The sequence below is a fragment of the Ovis aries genome, chromosome 6, assembly GCF_016772045.2.
Source record: "Ovis aries strain OAR_USU_Benz2616 breed Rambouillet chromosome 6, ARS-UI_Ramb_v3.0, whole genome shotgun sequence".
In the NCBI taxonomy this organism is placed as follows: Eukaryota; Metazoa; Chordata; class Mammalia; order Artiodactyla; family Bovidae; genus Ovis; species Ovis aries.
The window spans coordinates 19627519-19647455 of NC_056059.1; the positions used below are offsets into that span (position 1 = coordinate 19627519).

At 41.9% G+C, this 19937-nt stretch overlaps 1 protein-coding gene across 10 annotated transcripts in view; it reads right to left on the bottom strand.

The window, feature by feature from the left end:
* NPNT (nephronectin) overlaps positions 1-18900 on the bottom strand; it is a 77373-nt gene extending 58473 nt beyond the window's left edge. For 3 of the 10 annotated variants that reach the window (XM_004009646.4, XM_012179568.3, XM_012179567.4), the window contains exons 1-3: positions 18660-18900; positions 16372-16472; positions 253-303 (exon numbers count right to left, since the gene is read on the bottom strand). In XM_004009646.4, coding sequence (XP_004009695.2) covers positions 253-303; positions 16372-16472; positions 18660-18730 — 223 coding nt within the window. In that variant the 5' untranslated portion in view covers positions 18731-18900. Of the gene's footprint in view, positions 1-252; positions 304-16371; positions 16473-17563; positions 17661-18659 lie in introns of those variants that run through there. The other 7 variants (XM_042251163.1, XM_060417547.1, XM_042251161.1 and 4 more) reach the window with 3 other exon arrangements.
* Positions 18901-19937: the final 1037 nt, after the last annotated feature.

Sequence of the window (19937 nt, forward strand, 5' to 3'; positions counted from 1 at the left end):
TAAATTTATTAGATTCGTAAAACAGAAGAAAGAAATTATAAACTGAAATGGAAAAGTTTAATGTAAGAACTGAAAACAAAATTATGAACAGAATAAACACATCTCTAAGGAATACAGCTTCCCCCTAAAAAGCAACTCAGGAACACAACTAGTGTTAAGTTTTATTAATAACTTTATAAAGTTATTATTTAGAAGTATGCCTTTCAAGACATAGATTAGCCGAAATTATTTCAAAAAAAATGTTCATCTAACCTTTGAGCTGGCACCTTATCCTGGCTATTCTCTGCCTTAAGACGTAGAAAGCTGCAAAACAAATGTCCAAAAAAAGAAATTCCAGATCTTTTCTCTGTAAGGAGGCTGGACTTGGGTATTTATCAACTTGTTACATTCCCGGAGACTTACATGTTTGCAACTTTCAGTGCTTTTCTGAAACAAACAAAAAAAATCTAGGACATGTTCAAAATAGTAATATTTTAGTCACCATTTTGTCATTAAAAAACATTCTGTAACAAAGATATTAACCAATAATTGAAGTTGTGCTATTCTTTCATAGTTCAAATTCTAAATTAAAATATTTCAGACCTCTAGTGACATTGTACCTTCCAATCCAATTTTTAATCTTCAGAATATTAATTTTTGGTTCCAAGAGACAGTATCCTTTTATTTAAACGAGTATTGGACAAAATATCTGAAAAAAAATTAAAACTTTTGATCAATTAGCAACCAAGGCTAGTAGTTTTTTAAATTGATATATTTTTTTTTTACTTACCTGTTTCTTACATACTGTGTTTCCCTTTTCTCTCCAACTTTGAGAAGGAAATATTAAGGTTTTTTTTCTTTTCCTTCCACAGCATTTTCTTCTTGCATGGCTGCTTTGGTTGTCAATAGCAACGGGAATTAGTGGAAAAGCTCAGCCATTTCACTCGAAGATACAAATAACCCAGTATAATGAAAGTAAATGGAAGAAATTTGAAACACTACTAGTAATGGTCAGGGTTCGACCGCCTAGAAATCCTAGAGGTAAGGGAAGAGATGATTTTATTACTTTTCTTTTGGATCAATGCCTTTATAGCATAAAATATTAGTCTTCTTTAAAGCACAAAATATTCACTTTAACTGTCCATTTGTGTTATTTGTTTGTATAATTTAAAGCAAGGTGAATAGAGCCTTCTTTGGGGTAGTATCAGAAGAAAAAAATTGTAAGTCCAATTTAACTCAAAGCAGTAGTTTATCGATCCAGAATGATTGCTTTATACTTTTAAAGGCACACACAACATTTGTTTTTCAGAGTATTATTTTCATGTCCATTGTGTTTACAAGTTAGCGTGTTGTTTTTGTTATTGTTGCTAACTTTAAAAGAACTCCTGATCTTGATATATTTCTTAAAATAATGACATATATCAGGCACAATCTAAGCAAAAAGCTGAAAATAAATCAAAGCATAAATTGCAAATTATATTCTGGATCACATATTAAGGAAAACCATGACTATGGTTATGTATGAGAAGAAAAATATAAAAGGATACTGTTTCTTTAATTCTCTTTAAATGTAAATTTTGAATAATCTATCAAGAAAAAATATTAATTTAAAATAAAGGTGAAATAAGCTAATAAAGAATAGCAAACATCATTATTTTCTAACTAGTTATGTTAGTACCAAGCAGCCAAACAGTTCTGTATAGTTTATTTTTGTCTCATAATATCTTAATTGGGTCACATTTCTCCTACTTCACTTAAATCAGTGTTGACACACATAGATTTAGCAAGTTTTATGATATTGGTATCTACACCCATTAAATAAGACTTCCAGAATGAAATTTTAGCCAAAGCCCCACATTCTAAAATTTGCATTTTAAAACTATACAGAACTGCATTTTAAGTCAAAGCAATGTTAAACTTGGAGTAATTATCTCCAGGAAGCTTCTGGAATCTATTCTCTAATGATGTGTAAGGAAATGTTCATAGCCAACCATCACCACAGTTTTTGTGAAAGCTGCCAAAAATAAAAGCCCTACATGTATTTTTTTGTGTGGTATGAACCCCATGGTGAAAAGCACTAAAACAGGATTCATTCGTAGCAAATAAGGAAACGCCTGTCCATTTTCTCCTGATAATCAGTTTTCCAACAGCCACTATAAAAAGCCATAGTGTTTGATACATGCAGTCTTGCCAGCTCCAAGCCACCCAGTGAGAATTCTCAACTGCAGAAGTCTCTCCTGAGACTTGCCCCAGACCACTGCTTCAGTTCACCTCAGGGTTCCCAGTGACACTGACTTTACAGACAGGTCTCCGTGATTATTAGGCATCCTTAAACATCAGGAGCACTCTGATGACTTTATAAAATTGTAACTAATATAAACCACAGAAGCTAAACAATTTGGGGATGTCTTTTCTTGCCTGCTAAACACAGGTCACAGATTTGGAGTCCATTCTGGGCCCTGGACAGAGTTAGGGAAAATAAGGGATAAGAAACCCAAAGGAATTGAGCCTCTGTATTATCCAAAGGGATCCCTGTGTTATGGTGTATCATCACACAGCCTCTGAAGCATGATACATGCACGTCCTTCAAGGCAATAAATCCAGGCTCCCAGATGAAAGGGACTGGTCCTCCCAGACTTTGCACCTCTATCTTCCAACCCTAATCTCCAGCTGGAAAAAAGTAGCAACTCTAAGACGTTCTCCCTGTCCCAACCCAAAATTTCATGTATTTCTCTTTGTCAAAAAAGTTAATATTAGCCCAGGAAACACTATTTATAGACAACTCTCCAACTCTGCATGTTTATTAAAGCAACATCCAAGACAACAGACCCCACGAATAGAATTTTGAGTAACAATCTGGAATCTTTCCACTACTTTATAAGTATTTAAGTTACAAAATCCATCAAACCTCAACACAAGATTAGAGAACAGAACATTTAACAAATCGACAAATTGTCTCTTCATAATTTTGTATTTTCTCCCCCATTTTAATTGCTTTAAAAAACCCCAAAATTCTGCCTTAATTAGGAAATAAGCTATACAGGGGGATATCTTAATTTTGGACCATACACAAAGATATTATGAACTTTTAAATTCATCAGTGATTTAAAAACAATCTAAGGGACAAAAGAACTTGAAACCGACATTATCAATATGAAACACCATGAAATATTTATGTAATCACATGAACTTAGGACAACTTATCTAGTAGAAACTATTGTCATAGTAAATTATATAAAATCATGTACCCTAATCCATGTACATTAAAAAAAATAAATTTAAGTATAAGCTGCAATTTGTCTTTTTCTATTACTTGCTATTTGTTGGCATGAAAGCACTTGGACAGTAGATTTCAAGTACCTACAAAACCTTAACAGTGAAAGAAAACAGGAAGTCACAAAGGCTTTAGAAAAATATTTTGGGTGGCAAGAAGCTAATATTCAGAAAGTCTATCCAAGGAGTTAGTTTCTGTGCTAAATACACACCTCTGACCATTTAAGGATTTTTCATAGAAACTGAGTTTGAAAACTCTGATCTATGAAAACAAGGCTAAAGTTTTGTAAAACAGCATTGTTTTTAGCAAAGTTAAGCATAAATCCAAAAATATTAGTTTCTTCATTTGTGTACATTAATGCAAATTTTAACTGTGATGACATAGTTCCTAAAAGTTGAGAATAAGTCAGTAATATTTACAAAAGGCAACTTTAACCTTGTGATTTAATGATATTATAACAGGAAAACAATGTTAGATTTGGAGAATTTATATCATTAATCTACAGGACGGTTAAAGACATATTAACCATATTAAATGTTCAGCTTTAAATTTTATTTGATTCTGGAATACCCTCATTCGAATCACCTCCAGCAAATTTTTAGTCTTAACTTGTATTTCCCTGGCATCTAGTACCTACAAAGACTGTCTCCAGCCTTTGGTTAAATATGGAAAAAAAAAAAAAATGAGGGCTTCTAGTTAAATATAATTAAAAAGAAAACTGTTTCTTCTACAAAATCAACTACAATAAAGCTAAGAAGCCAACTTGATTATTTATATCTCTTTTTGCTTCAATCAGATAAGAATAACAAGTTGACTTAGTTTCATAGTCTAAGGTAAAACTACAATTCTTGAGAATATCGATGAAAGAATACGTAATAACACATGGGTATCTGACATTATTTTACCATATAATAATACTTTATCACATCTAGGCTATAATGTATTCCTTTATGCTGGCTTTATTAGGAATTTTATTAGTAATTATATTATGACCATAATTATCTGAATTAGGCAGTAGCAGTAACTTAAGTAGTAAAACTGGAAAATTTTAAGTGAAGCTTTAGTGCGTTAAAATGCACTAAATATAATTTAAAATGCACAAGTATAAGTTTCTTTATATTTGACATTACTTAACTGAACTCTGAACCTTGCAAGGCACCAGTTTTGAAGTAACTAGATACATATTTTGCAACCAGTTTGCTCTGGTCAGTTTCCAGGGATGCACCATCAATCACATTTAGCCTATGCTAACAGTACTTTGTTATGGGCAGTGATTGATAACACTTTTAAATTTTTTCAAGCCAAATTATCTTTGCTTTGTTCTTTGAGAACTGATCATTTATTAATCCCCGCAAAGAAGTGTAAGATCTTGGCCCTGGCAATGTAAACTCCTTGGCTCCCCTCCAGGTTGATACAAGGTGGCAGTTTTTGGACAGGTTAGATTCTCCCTTGGTGCTAATCTTTGAGGAAAGGCATTCAAAACCCCTTTCTGTGTTTCTCCTAAAGAGATGGGGGACTTACTGGATTGGTGCCCTCTCAAGATACATGGTGAGTGCTTTTCTTTTTTGAGAGAGAGGCAGATACAGAGTGATTCTCCTGGGCATATGTGTCCCCAGAGTTTTGGGTTCCAATGCCACTGGAGCTTCAGCAGTCCCTGAGAATTAGCCTTTCCTCACGTGTGTGTGGGAGAAGGCAATGGCACCCCACTCCAGTACTCTTGCCTGGAAAATCCCATGGATGGAGGAGCCTGGTAGGCTGTAGTCCATGGGGTCACAAAGAGTCAGACACGACTAAGCGACTTCACTTTCACTTTTCACTTTCATGCATTGGAGAAGGAAATGGCAACCCACTCCAGCATTCTTGCCTGGAGAATCCCATGGACGGGGGAGCCTGGCGGGCTGCCGTCTGTGGGGTCGCACAGAGTAGGACATGACTGAAGCAACTTAGCAGCAGCAGCAGCATGTGTGTGTGCTAAGTCACTTCAGCTGTGTCTGACTCTTTGTGACCCCATAGACTGTAGCCCGCCAGGCTCCTCTGTCCATGGGATTTCCCAGGCAAGAATACTGGAGTGGGTTGCCATTTCCTCCTCCACAGGATCTTCTTGACCCAGGGATCAAACCCACGTCTCTTATGTCTCCTGCACTGGCAGGCAGGTTCTTTACCACTAGCCTCACCTGGGAAGCCCAGGCAGGCTTTCCTCAGGCCCCAGTGAAGGTACGTTTGTGTCTGGATGGTGACCTGAGATTCTACTTTGACTCTATTCAGGTCTCAGTAGCTTATTTAAAGCAGCCTTCCGTGAGATCCAGGTGAACTAGAATAAAAACCAAGAGTCATTTTGGCTCCTCTGCACATGTATAAAAATCAGGAGCTTTGGCAAAAGGAACACTGGTCAAAGATTTTGCTGTTTCTGGGCTCATCGGCCCTTATTCCATGTTACAGCGTAAGTAGGATAAATGATGCGTTCGTGCCTCACCACTTATCCCAAGTCATAATCTGTACAAAAAGGAGAAAGTACATACAAAATGATAATGACTTTCACACTGATGTTCAATGAATACAAAAATAATAACTCATATAAAATTGATACAAAAAAATTCTCCCACTGATTTCTTTGCAGAGCCTCTTTATACTGGATCCTGCTGCTGCTGCTAAGTCGTTTCAGTCATGTCCAACTCTGTGCGACCCCATAGACGGCAGCCCACCAGGCTCCCCCATCCCTGGGATTCTCCAGGCAAGAACACTGGAGTGGGTTGCCATTTCCTTCTCCAATGCATGAAAGTGAAAAGTGAAAGTGAGGTAGCTCAGTCGTGTCCGACTCTTTGCGACCCCATGGACTGCAGCCTACCAGGCTCCTCCGTCCATGGGATTTTCCAGGCAAGAGTGCTAGAGTGGGGTGCCATAACCACCACTGGTTCATGGTAAAAATGTTGCTGTGGCCCCCTTCCACTCCATCATTCACCCCTCTTCTATAAATACCACATGAAAGTCTTTCAGAACTGTATGTGGTAAAACCCATAATTTCCCCCAAATAACTGGCTTATTTCTTCCCTAACAAACAAAAAGAATTATATGAGCAATGAAAATTCCCTTCTCTCTTTGGCTAGGAGAAACTAAGAGCCAAATTATACAACAGAATTTGACTCCTGTGGCTTACGTATCTGCATTTATTAACTGTCCTCCCATCTTACATTTTTGTTCTATCCTTTTTTATTCCTCTAGACTTTGTTAATTCTATTTTCCTATTTTAAGGCACTCATTCCTGGAAACCACATCCTTTTCCAAACAAGGTAGGACATAAAACCATAGAAAGAAATCCATTCTACTTGTCTTTTAAGGTATCTTCTAAGGAGCCAAAAATAGAAAGTGACTGAATGGAAGGTTTATGCTCAGTAATATTATCCATGACTTAATCTCCTTTAAGTTACACATTTTATACAAGAACTTTTACAAAAATAAAATGAGAGCTATTTAGTAACTGTACTTACATAAAAACAGAATGACTCTCCAATTCTTCCACATCTGTATGTATACAACAGTGATGATGAATATGTAAAGATATTCACTACGGCTTATTTTGTAAAAACAAGGGACTGAAAACCACCTAAATATACATAAATAGGGGATTTTTAAATTAATCAATAAAATTAATTATGGTGCATCCACATACAATTTACCTTGATTCATGGACCTAAAATTCCAGGTTCCTATGCAATATTGTTCTTTACAGCATCGAACTTTACTTTCACCACCAGGCATATCCACAGCTGAGCAGCATTTCTGCTTTAGCGCAGACTCTCCCTTCTTTCTGGACCTATTTCTCCACTCTTCCTCAGTAGCATACTGGACACCTACCAGCCTGAGGGGCTCACCTCCTGGTGTCATATGCCTTTTCATACTGTTCATGGAGTTCTCGAAGCAAGAATGCTGAAGTGGTTTTCCATTCCTTTCTCCAGTGGAATGGAGGAATTTAAATTAGATGACCATTATACCTACTACTGTGGGCAAAAGTCCTTTAGAAGAAATGGAGTAGCCCTCAGACTCTACACATGTACACCACCAGATGGTTAATACCGAAATCAGACTGATTATATTCTTTGCAGCCAAAGATGGAGAAACTCTACACAGCCAGCAAAAAAACAAGATCTGGAGCTGACTGTGGCTCAGATCATCAGTTCCTTATTGCAAAATTCAGGCTTAAATTCAAGAAAGTAGGGAAAACCATTAGACCATTCAGGTATGACCGAAATTAAATCCCTTATGATTATATAGTGGAAGTGACAAATAGATTCAAGGGATTAGATCTGATAAGAGTGCCTTAAAAAACTATGGACCAAGGTTTACAATATTGTACAGGAGGTGGTGACCAAAACTATCCCCAAGAAAAAGCAAGAAGGCAAAGTGTCTGTCTGTAGAGGCCTTACAAAGAGCTGAGAAAAGAGAAGCAAAAGGTAAAGGAGAAAGGAAAAGATATCCCCAACTGAATGCAGAATTTCAGGGAATAGCAAAGAGAGATAAGAAAGCCTTCTTAAGTGAACAATTCAAAGAAATAGAGGAAAACAATAGAATGGGAAAGACTAGCGATCTCTTCAAGAAAATTAGAGATGCCAAGGGAACATTTCATGCAAAGATGGGCACAATAAAGGACAGAAATGGTGAGGACCTAACAGAAGCAGAAGACATTAAGAAGAGATGGTAAAAATACACAGAAGAACTGTAGAAAAAAATATCTTCATGATCCAGGTAACCATGATGGTGTGATCACTCACCTAGAGCCAGACATCCTGGCGTGTGAAGTCAAATGGGCCTTAGGAAGCATCACTATGAACAAAGCTAGTGGAGGTGATGGAATTCCAGCTGAGTTATTTCAAATCCTAAAAGGTGATGCCGTTAAAATGCTGCACTCAATACATAAAATTTGGAAAACTCACCAGTGGCCACAGGACTGGAAAGGGTCAGTTTTCCTCCCAGTCCCAAAGAAAAGCAATGCCAAAGAATGGACAATTGCGCTCATTTCACATGTTAGCAAGGTCATGCTCAAAATCCTTCAAGTTAGGCTTCAACAGTATGTGAACTGAGAACTTCCAGATGTACAAGCTGAATTTAGACGAGCAGAGGAACCAGAGACCAAATTGCCAACATTCACTGGATCATAGAAAGAGCAAGAGAATTAAAAAAAAACAAAAACAAAAAACCTACTTCTGCTTCATTGACTATGCTAAAGCCTTTGATGTCGATTATAACAAACCTCGGGAATTCTTAAAGAGATGGAACACCAGACCACCTTACCTGTCTCTTGAGAAACGTATATGCAGAACTAGAAGCAACAGTTAGAACCAGACACGGAACAACAGACTGGCCCTAAACTGGGAAAGGATTACATCAAGGCTGTATATTGTCATTCTGCTTATATAACTTATATGCAGAGTACATCATGTAAAATGCTGGGTTGAATGAATCACAAGTTGGAATCAAGATTCCTGGGAGAAATATCAACAACCTCAGATATGAAAATGTATCACTCTAATGGCAGAAAGCAAAGAGGAACTAAAGAGCCTCTTAATGAGGGTGAAAGAAGAGAGTGAAAAAGCTGGCTTAAAACTCAACATTCTAAAAACTAAGATCATGGCATCTGGTTCCATCACTTTATGGCAAATAGATGGGGAAAAAGTGGAAACAGTGACAGACTATTTTCTTGGGCTCCAAAATCACTGTAGATGGTGACTGCAGCCATGAAATTAAAAGATGCTTGCTTCTTGGAAGGAAAATTATGACCAACCTAGACAGCGTTTCCAAAAGCCAAGATTACTTTGCCAACAAAGGTCCATCTAGTCAAAGCTGTTGTTTTTCCAGTAGTCATGCATGGATGTGAGAGTTGGCCCATAAAGAAGGCTAATCACTGAAGAACTGATGCTTCTGAACTGTCGTGTTGGAGAAGACTCTTGAGAGTCCCTTGGATAGCAAGGAGATCAAACCAGTCAATCCTAAAGGAAATCAACCCTGAATATTCGTTGCAAGGACTGATGCTGAAGATGGAGCTCCAAATACCTTGGCCATCTAATGCAAAGAGCTGATTCACTGGAAAAGATCCGGACGCTAGGAAAGATTAAGGGCAGGAGGAAAAGGGGATGGCAGAGAATGAGATGGTTAGATAGCATCACTGACTCAATGGACATAAGTCTGAGCAAACTTCAGAAGATAGTGAAGGACAGGGAAGGCTGAAGCACTGCTGTTCATAGGACTGCAAAGGGTTGGACATGACTTAGCGACTGAACAATAACACGGTACCTCCATATGTAAAAGAATGAGTCAAGCTTACATGAATTGATAAGGACTAGCCTCCAAAATGTAGTATCATATGAAAAAAGAAGGTACGGACTAGGTTTACTTCTTGCCATTACTTTACGAACAGGAAGAATTTTGGTTAATCAATTATAACATAGTCATATGGTGGAATACTACAGATTCATTAAAAAATGAGCAATTGCTTCGTGTACTGATGATAAAGACCTTCAAGATGCATTTTTAAGAAAAAGAAGGTAAAATGGGGTATATTGCATGCTTTCATTTGCACCAAAGAGGTAGGGGTGGAGATATACAGGAATTTGCCCACAAATACGTAACATATTTCTGAAAAGTATACAAAAACCTGGTAATATTGTCTAACAAGGGGTATTTAAGGACCTGAACACACTTTCTCTTATAAAATAAATATATTTTTAAAAAAATTAATGGGAAAAAATTTTAAACCTGCACAAAATTGCTGGGAGAGAAACAAAAGTATCCACTATAGTTAAGGGAGTGGGAAGAATGCTCCTCCTCTTCCCTTTCATCTCCCCTGTGAATATCTTCCGTTATTCACTGAAGGAAACTGCAGAATCACTCAGCATCACTGGACTGTCATTTTAAAGGCACGCGGTTGGTTCAATTGACTGAAAATGCATATAACATGAACTCCACATCTGAAAACTGCCATTACAGTTGCTACAGGAGGGGAGAGTGAGGAGTTCAACTACATTTTTCAAAGCTTATCAAAAAATTTCGAAGGAGGAAACAGTGTCGTTTCTGGGCCAGAAGTGGCTCCTTGGGACCACGTGTGCATATGCTTTCAGGCAGCATCTCCATGTGGCAGGTATTTGAGGGCAGATGAAGCAGCCGAACTTCCAGCCACTACAGTGCTTCCTTTCATTTGACCTGATATCCCAGGCTGAGAAGCGCTAACATTCCTGGTCTATAAAGGTTAAGACCCACCCAGATTAACTGAAATGGGAGTCGGAGGAGCATGCTAAGTTGCTTCAGTCGGGTCCAACTTTGTGCAACGCTATGGACTGCAGCCTGCAGGCTCCTGTGTCCAGGGGATTCTCCAGGCAAGAATACTGGAGTGGGTTGCCATACTCTCCTCCAGGGGATCTTCTCGACCCTGGGATGGAACCCCCCGTCTCTTATATCTCCTGCATTGGCAGGCAGGTTCTTACCACTAGCACTACCTGGAAAGCCCTCTAAGGAAATTAGTAGCTCTCAACAGTAAGATATAAAGATCAGTTCTAATCAGGGGAAAGAATGAAGGAACAAGGTAATTTCTCTGAACCTTGACTTGCAAGAAGACTCATCCTCCAAAACTACCTGTGCGAAAAAGTCAGACTTCTTCAGGGCTGATTTTGGTGTGGAATCTATATTCCAGGACCACTTGAAGTTACCCAAAGCACATACCATTCTTAAATAACCTTTTCATGGAAAGTGGGTGGTTGGTTAATCTTGAAGACTACTTCCTAAGGATGTGGAAATTCAGATTGAGGGCTGAAAGTAGTTATAAGATGGTCCACTGCCTAGCATTTATTCCTATCTCCAAAAATAAACCGTGACATTCTGCATCCTCACCCCAAGATTAGAGGAGGAAGCTGAATTTAGACAGTGAAGCATGCTCAACTCCATTCAGCTGGCCCAGGACCTGCTGGCAATCTTCAACACGGCTCTGCGCAGCACAGCCTGCCTTGAGATTCCCAACCACTCCTGGTGGGATGCATACAGTTGTATGGGTATAGAAAACTGCCTCATCCATAAAACGCTGATTCATGTCCAGTGCAGGCTGCCACAGCTGTTTACTACTAATAGAAAGCACTCACTAGGAACAGTGTGGGAACACTAGAGGTGGCCTTCAAAACCACTTCCGGTATTTCTCGTCTACTCTTATTTTAAAAAAAGGATTCAAAATCCAAATAATCAAAGAAGGGTGTAATCTATGTATTTTGTGACTAGGGAAATCAATGACTAACATAGGGAGCGAAAATGAACAAATCATGTTCCTTTCATGAGGCTGGATTTCTGAAACCAGATGTGAATTGAAGAATAAAATATGAATTTTAAGTATTTCATTTACTGTATCAAAATTCTCTGCTTCAACTAATAACCATTTCATTTGACATACAGAAATAATGAATTCAATAATTTGCTCATCATTCTTTCTAGTGATCCACAATCATTAGCCATAACGCATATTATCCAAATGAAATTATTGGAGGTACAACTCCAGAACAGTTTCAGAATGAATTACTGTTTCTCAGTCCTTGAGTTAGTCCTTGAACTAAGTTGTAAGTTTATCAAGCGCTTTTAAGAATCCAGAATTTTCACTTTACATGGCAATTGTACAGTTGCAGTCTTTACTAACTTCGGGGCGGGGGTTGGTAGGAGGAAATGAGGTTTAGAACTAGTAAAGTAAAATCAAACTCTAGGTGTGGGTTTTATTTCTCACCAAAATCTCCAAAGAAACATAACAAAATTCCAGCATTTTTCCTGGTCTTAAGGAAAACTGCTCAAGGACAGCCAAAGAATTCAGAAACTTAATAGCTTTGTTGAAACCTAGAACTAGCTGCATTTTTAATTTTTCTCCACACCTTTACAAAGTGCTTTCAACAGAAACACTATTGTTACAGCCACATAGAGAGCCAAACCTCCCAGTAAACAGAAAAACAACCATACAGAAATGCAATGTCTAGATCCTGTATACTTTAAAATATAAAGGAAGTTCTCAGTGGGATTTAGAGCTGCAGGGCACCTTAGAAATCCACTTGTAAACTGGGAAAAGTGCCGCTGAGAAATGTTAAATAGCTAATCAGGTACAAAAGTCACAACTCCACTCAGCGGTCTCAAACTGTCTAGTGCTTTTAGTTAAGAACTGTTTCCACGGCATACATGGCTTTTTAAAATCAGAGAAACACTGAGAAATCTTTATTACTGAGATCTCCACTTGTTAGGAGTAGAGACATTGTTAAAGTAATTGAAATGTGTCATTAATGTGATGGGAAAGTTACGGAAGTTAAGCAGAAATAAGTACAGAGCAAGTAACAAGTAGTTTGTGATCCTCTGAGTGATTAACATGCTGCGTTCTGTAAACATAGACCCATCCAGTGTGCTGCAAACATATTAAGAAACCTCCCTTTTCCAGTCCAGTTATATCTATAGTCAATAAAGGTAAAGTCCAAGACAGTTAATTAGAAACTCCAATTCTGAATCCTCAACATGTAGAGATCTGTTTGAGTCAAGAATACAAAGAATCAAAGAATAGAAGGAAGGTACAGGTATGACCTCTGAAAGCACAGTGAAAATGTAACCTGCCTATCTCTGGAACAGGGCTTGCTTTCCTCGGCCAGGTGGAAGTGTTGGGTGGCATGGGCAGGATGCAGGATAGTTCCTGTGCCTGCTGGGGAGCATCTCTGGTCCCTCCTTTCTCAGTCCCAGAGGAAAGGGCAGGAGGTCTGGCTGAACTGTGGCTGGACTTGCAGGCTGAGCAATGCAAGCCCTATGCCAGGTGAATCGTCCATGAAAAGGTGGGCAGCAAGTAAAAATGAAATATAGCATCTTTTGGGTAAATACATATACTCCACTCACATAAATATTGAGTCAAAACATCTCACATGTGCTCAACCAAATGGAATAGCCACCATAGGGTCAGTGCTCTAGCCTGTGAGACCTCCCTCAACTTATACCTTTCCTAAGAGACAAATTGGGAGGTACTGCATGCAGGAGGGAACTGCTCCCTTTTGCTTTGCTGGGCTGATTTGAAGGAAAATTTCAAAGTGAATCATTGAGAAAAACGAGAACCAGGGCACCCTGTTGAGGAAGGGAGAACGCTCCTCATGGGAAAGGGACTCTGAGATTATATAAGGGTCAGAAAGGCAAAAACATTTTTCACATTAAATTTCCCAGAAGCTGTTCGGAATTTTTATAGGTGATCCATTACCAGATATAACTGTTAAAAAATAGCAAGTCTATTTTCCTCGAATAAATATAGTGACAAGGGTTTAAATTTCACAAAAGCTTTCTTTAAAACCAATCAGGAGTTTTCCTTCCATCCCCAACAAGCCTCTTTTTGGTTCTGTTCACTCCTACTTTGAGCAGACTCACCCCCAACATGCACATTCCTCTGCCTGTTTATAGCAAAACAAAGACAGAGGGATCTCTGAACTGGTAAAAGATGCTGGGACCATCTGAGATTCTGCAAAAATAAAACACAGGCAAGGAAGCATCCATCTTTGAACTCATCTTTAAAGCTCTACCATCTATAATATTAATGGCAAAGATCCATCTGGCCCTTTTTAAAGGCATTTTATTTTACTGCAACAAAGAGAATCTCAGAACCATTTTTTTTTTTTTAAGATAGGCAGTATAAAGAACAAAGAATCTAATGGCACAGAAGGACCCATCCCACAACACTGTGTCAACACCAGTATTCCTTTATATGTCTTTAATTTCACCAGATGCACATAACAGGGTATACCTGGAGTAGTTTTACATGCTTTACAAACGATAATTTACCTCAACTTTGTTATGGTCCTAGGAGGTATTGTACTATTTTAGATCCATTTTAGAGATGAGGAAAACAAAGCAGAGAGGGACTGAATGATCTGTTAAAGGTCACACAGCTAACAGGTGGAGGAACTAGTTTAAACCCAGGGAGTCTAGCTCCAGAGCCCACATTTCCTCCACTATGCTGCCTCTCAAACTTTCATCAAATCTAAGATAAACTGGGATTTGTGAAGGATCACCTTAACGCATTTATCACCATTTCAATAACTAACTCATGCCATGTTGCAGCTTCCTCGGATCCAATGCAAGAAGGAAAAGATAAATACTATCAAATACTATATTTGACTGCTTGTGCTGTCTTTCAGAAACAAAATGAAGGTGCAGAAAATTAAAGTGTCCTGTGTCTGCTGGGAAAACTACTGCACAGAAAATGAAATGCTAGGCAATCACTCGGATGTTTAAATTTTGTCATACCACTGGACTCTTCAAAGGTCTTTAAACTCATTCAAATTCAGAACTGCCAAGGCAGTGTGTATCAGAGCAAATTTAATTCCAAGATAAAGAGACATAAAACAGCTCTTTCTGGGGGAATTCCACAGTTGATGAACCTCTAAGAGAGTTTTCTCCTCAAAATTCTTTAAGCACAACAGGCAGAGTGCAAATCTCCTCCTCCGCTTGCTTCTGCCGACTGCCCTGGCACGCTGCCTTCCCGGGAGGTGCCCTCCAGTGCGCTCAGCCAGGCAGCCTTGTCCTGGGTGGGGCTGGGGGCCTGTGCACACCCCAGAGTGCTGCAACACTCGCTTTGGGGGTGTTCAGAAAACTAAGGCAGGAAGGAAGGTAGTTTCCACCTCCTTCACTGTGAAGCAGTGAAACTACCTTCCTTCCTGCCAAGAAGCTACTTATCTTTTATTCAGGAGAGGTGTGTATATTGACTGGGTCAAGAGAAGAGTCCGCTCTTCACCTTTCGCTTATCAACACCTGACTGCTCTTCACATTCCACACCTGTGGCCTCCAGCTGTACAAACACCTCTGTGCCAGTGGCATAAATGGCACCATAGAGTATAGTTCATCAGGTATCATTCTTCTCTCTGACCATCTTCCCTTAAAAACAACGTGAAACAGACTAACAAGTAGGGGCACAGAAGCTTTACCTTGTTCTTTTGTTTACCAAAAACTTGAGTTACCACCATCTGCCTTTAATAAATGCAGCAGTGACCCAGCTGTGCACCACGTCTGGCCCAATGGCTTGCAAGGAGCGGGCAAACAACCATGAGTCCCCTTTACCTTTTCCTCCCTAACCAGAGATGTCAACCCAGGGCTGTTACTCTCCCTCTTTCACAAAGTTAGGGGCAGACATCCCCAAAGACTGAAATAACTAAGGGAATGCCTAGATTTCGAAACTGAAATTTACCTGATTCCTCACCTCGCCAACACTTCACTAAGGCAGGCTCCTCCCTTTGTAACTCCAGCCTTTTTAACCACCCTTCCATATTTCTCTAAGCCCCTTTTTTATTACTGTTAAAAACACTGGAATACATAGAAATCAACTCAGTTCCATCATCTAACCAGACATACCAATCTAGGGATCCAAAGATACTGCAGAAATTTACTTGACTGTTTTGTGAATTGTTTTGTTAGGGCAACTGGGAAAGATAAAATTTTAAGATGTAGATAAAAAGGTGGGAATGAATTTCTCAAACTTCTGGGATGTGGCTCTGATTTCTACCATTAAACTACCCATTTGTGATTATGGAAAAGGTAAAAAAAATCAGTATTCTGATTTGGCACTTAGTACATGATGTTGACTACTCATAGAACTTCAAAATGATTTTTTTTAAGTGCTATTTGATTATACTGGGTGGTCCATTTAGAATCTAGTCAATACAAGCTCACTTCAAAAAAAAAAAGATTTACAAATAGGCCACTTTATACAACAGCTATGGCAAGGAATTTATAAGTGCTGTAAGATTCAGAGTTTATTTAGTGTAAATACAGTCTAGACTTATTATCTTACCCCCATCTCACAGCCCACAGCCAAGAGTAAGCCTGATGGGAAAACAAGAGCTGGAAATACTGAGGACAAATGCTAAAACGAGCGTCCTAGGTACCTCTGTGAATAACAGAACTGGGACCTTACTTTAGGAGGGGGGATTCCGGTTGGAAAGGGGCAGAATAAGAGGTCAGGGGCAACTCCCACGTCAGAACCACACCAGGAAGCCTTGCTCAGTAATGAGCCCTCCAATGCACAGAGTGAAGCCATGACTGACCGTGGACAGCCGGCCCCCCACAGATGCTGAAGTCCCCGGGCTGATACTCACGCTGACACTGTCCCCAGGGCCTGCGGGCCCAGCCCCAGCAGCAGTCAATCCTCCCGCCGTAACGACACAGGCCAATGGATGACACTATTTGCCTGGGCCACCTACCAAACAAAAAGATTCAAATTAAATAAAGACACTCTTGAAATTAAAAATAATTTCCTCCTTATTACTTTAGAAAAACTTTTAAATCACACCCAACAATTTTCTACGAACCCTTTCATGCCTGAAGAAATTAAACAACAGAACACCTTCAGGGAAACGGTTCTGCTATGATCTAATTTCAAACCTAAGACAGACACATGTACAACAGCGCAAGAGCTGAGGGGGAAAAGGAGGGGAAGATTCTTACAGGAAATAGCACCAGCTAAAACCAAGAATTCTCAAGGCTGCCACTCACAGGATGGTTTCTGAAGTTTGAAATAAAACAGATTCCTCAAAGGCCCACACCTGTTACTGAGGGGAAGGCCAGTTTTGGCTGATTCATGGTAAACTTGAAAGTATTAAATCAGACATGTCAAAGCAGAAAAAAAAAAAAAAGTCTGCCTTGTATAAGGGGGTACGTGTGGGAAGGGGCAGAAGGAGGGGAGGTTTCTTAAAATCAAATGGAACAAAACTCTTTTTGAGTTACGACTCTTCCGCAAAAAAAATTTTCAGAAAAAAAAAAATGTACTTGAGAAAGACTAAATGAAACCAAGGAGAGTTTAAAGTGTAGCTAACATCTCAAGTGTCCTTGTAGTTTGAAACTTTCCTGCATCAACAATTCGTCTTACCGGCTTCTCTAACATAAACAAGGACTAAAGCAAACACTGGATTTCAGGATCGGATTTACCAGCCAGATTCCACTTTGACACCTTATTTGGTACATCGGTTCCCTGTTTAGATTCACACCTACCTCGACGACTCTCCCTGCCCGCCCCACAGAGGATCAATATTTTAATCGTCTGTTTTAGATATTTTTAAGACTACATGAAAATCTATGCATAATCATATGATTATTTCTTGCTGCAAATATGTGTGCAAGAAACGCACAGGATATTCAAATGTGGGGAAATCACTGCTTTAATAAAATAAAAGCCTCTGGCCGCTACCCACTTTTTTTTTTTTTTTTAACTTTACTAATCTTTTCATTCCCCTTGCCTTCATCTCCCGCTTCTGCCCCCGAGCCCAAAGGACAAATAACCCCGAACTTTACATTTCCTGAGACCAAGTGATAAACAAGCCGCTGCGCTTTTTCTCTTCAGCGCTCCACTGGCTCCCCTCCGTTCCTTCCAGGCACAAGAAAGCCAATCAATCGTGGAATTGATTCGTTCCAAGACTGCAGGTGAAACAGGTGCGGCAGTCTCTCGGCTGCGCGGGGGCGGGGGTGAGGGTCTTTGCACGAGCGCTGACTGGGTGGCGGTGGGACCCAAGTTAAAAATCTCTCCTGGGTGCTGCTGCCTGTTTTCTGCTTAAGCAGCAGCGATGGGCGCTCGGGGCGAATCGGGTCTGTAATTGCACCGAGGTGGAGTAACCAAGCACGCCCTCCCGACACACACACACACACACACACATACACTCTCACTCTCGGGAGCCGAGCTGGCAACCGGGGCGAGGGCTCCTGGCTCTGCGGTAGGAGGAGTGGCTGAGTGACAGGGGAGCGCAGCAGAGCCTGGGGTTGTTGGGACCTGTCAGAGCACGCAGCAGTCAGGCTCGCCCGAGGTCTCGGGAGCTGTGTGTGCGTACAGGCACTCACACACGCGCGCGCAGCGTCCTCGCCCCGGCCCCTCGGTCCTTATTTTGAGTCCTCCCTCCCACCAAGGAAACCAAGTGGGGAAGCAAATGGGTCTCCCTCTGGAAGCACAGCGGCTTCCTCTCCCTACCCTTTGTGTGAGTCACCGTGACAGCCCCCAGCCGGGATGTGGCCGGACCACCTGGAAGTTTCCCCACTGCAGAGCTGTCGAAAGCAAGAATTTCCCACCCAAGGGATGTCCCGCATGTCACCGCCTGTGGGCAGCTAACCCGCGCCCTCAGAGCCCAGATGCGGGGCTCCAGCTCCCTTCTCCCGCAGCCCCGAGTAGGGCTCGGCGGCCCGCCCCGCAGCGCAGCCTCTCCCGGGTTCCCGGACGCGCAGGGGGCGCGCCCTCTAGGCCTTGGGCAGCCACTGGTGGAGACGGCAGCTCGACGGCTCTCCTCCCGCCGAGACCGTGCGGTGGCCCCGCTTCTGGCCCGAGAGCAGAGAGACAGGACCCCAGGGCGGTGTGAAATTAGCGCGGGATAGAGCAGGAGAGGGTCCCCGGGGACCGACTTACCTCCCGTCGAACTCCGCGGCCGCCTGCAGGTAGAGCGAGGACCCGAGCACCAGCGCCAGAAAGAAATCCATCTCGGGCGGCGAGTCCCGGGCGGAGGCTGAGCTGCAAGCGGGGAGCAGGTGGCGGGTGCTGGGGGCGCAGAAGAGGCGTGCTCGGCTCCCCCGAGGAGCTGCGGCCGCCGAGGTTACTGCCGCCCCTCTCGGAGGAGAGCCGCGCGGCGCGCAGCCGGAGCAGGTCTGCTTGCGGCGTCCCGAGCCCCTCCGGCTCCCTCCCCGCGAGGGGAGGCGCTGCCCGGGAAGCCGCGCCGCCTGCGGGGAGGGGCGCAGGGGCGGGGGGCGCGCGTGCGCTCGGCTCGCCGCCCTCGGGTCCCCGGGTGAGGGGTGAGGGCGCCCGGCCCTTCGGCGGGAAGCTCGGGGGCGGGGGCACTGCAGGAAGGCAGAGTCTCTTGGGGACCAGCCAAGCGGGGCGAGCGCCAGGCTGGGAGAAAAGTTGCCAGCCCGGCCTGCACCAGGGAGAGCAGGGTGCTCGGCAGGAAAGTCTGAGCCGGGGAGGAAAGGGGCCCGGGGCGTAGGTGCGCGCTCCGCGGGTTCCTTCCGAACAGGTGGGGACCGCAGGGGCGAGCCGTAGCTTTCACCGGAGGGCGAAGTCCAAGATGAGAGGTTTGTGGGCCAGAGCTGAGCTGTGTCTGCATTTAAGCGAAACCGCAGCACGACTTGGACAAATTAGCGAAGGCAAACTCCGGGAGTTTGCTTCTCCCGCAGAGCTGGCAGAGGCAGGGTTTTTAAAAATTTTGTAACCAACCGAACGAAATGCTTGGCGTCTTCGAGTTTTGTAGAGAGGTGCAGACTGTTTCCATCTCCGCCAGCTCGACTCTGAGCACAGTAGGAGGGTAGCAGCGGCTGCCCCTTTAGGGGCACGTGCCTGCCAGAGAGGGAGAGCAATTACTTCCTAAATCTTGTAGTGCCTGATCCTCGGAGATCATTTAGAGACCATTTTGAGCAATTATTGCTGTTATTGCTGAGTGAAATGTATTGTAGAAGGGCTATGTTCACATAAAAACACGCAATGATTATACTAAAATTCACGTTAAAGCATCAGTCCGATCAAGTCACCTCTCATCCCACACCCCACCCGGAATGACTGCCTGGGGCACTGATCTGGCCTCCCATACCTCTCCGACGTAGCTAACAGCCTATGCCCTCCGTTCCTCTAATCCGTGGTCGCCCATGCCTCTCTTCCACACTTAGGCGTTCCTGCCTCAGGCCATTGATGGTCACT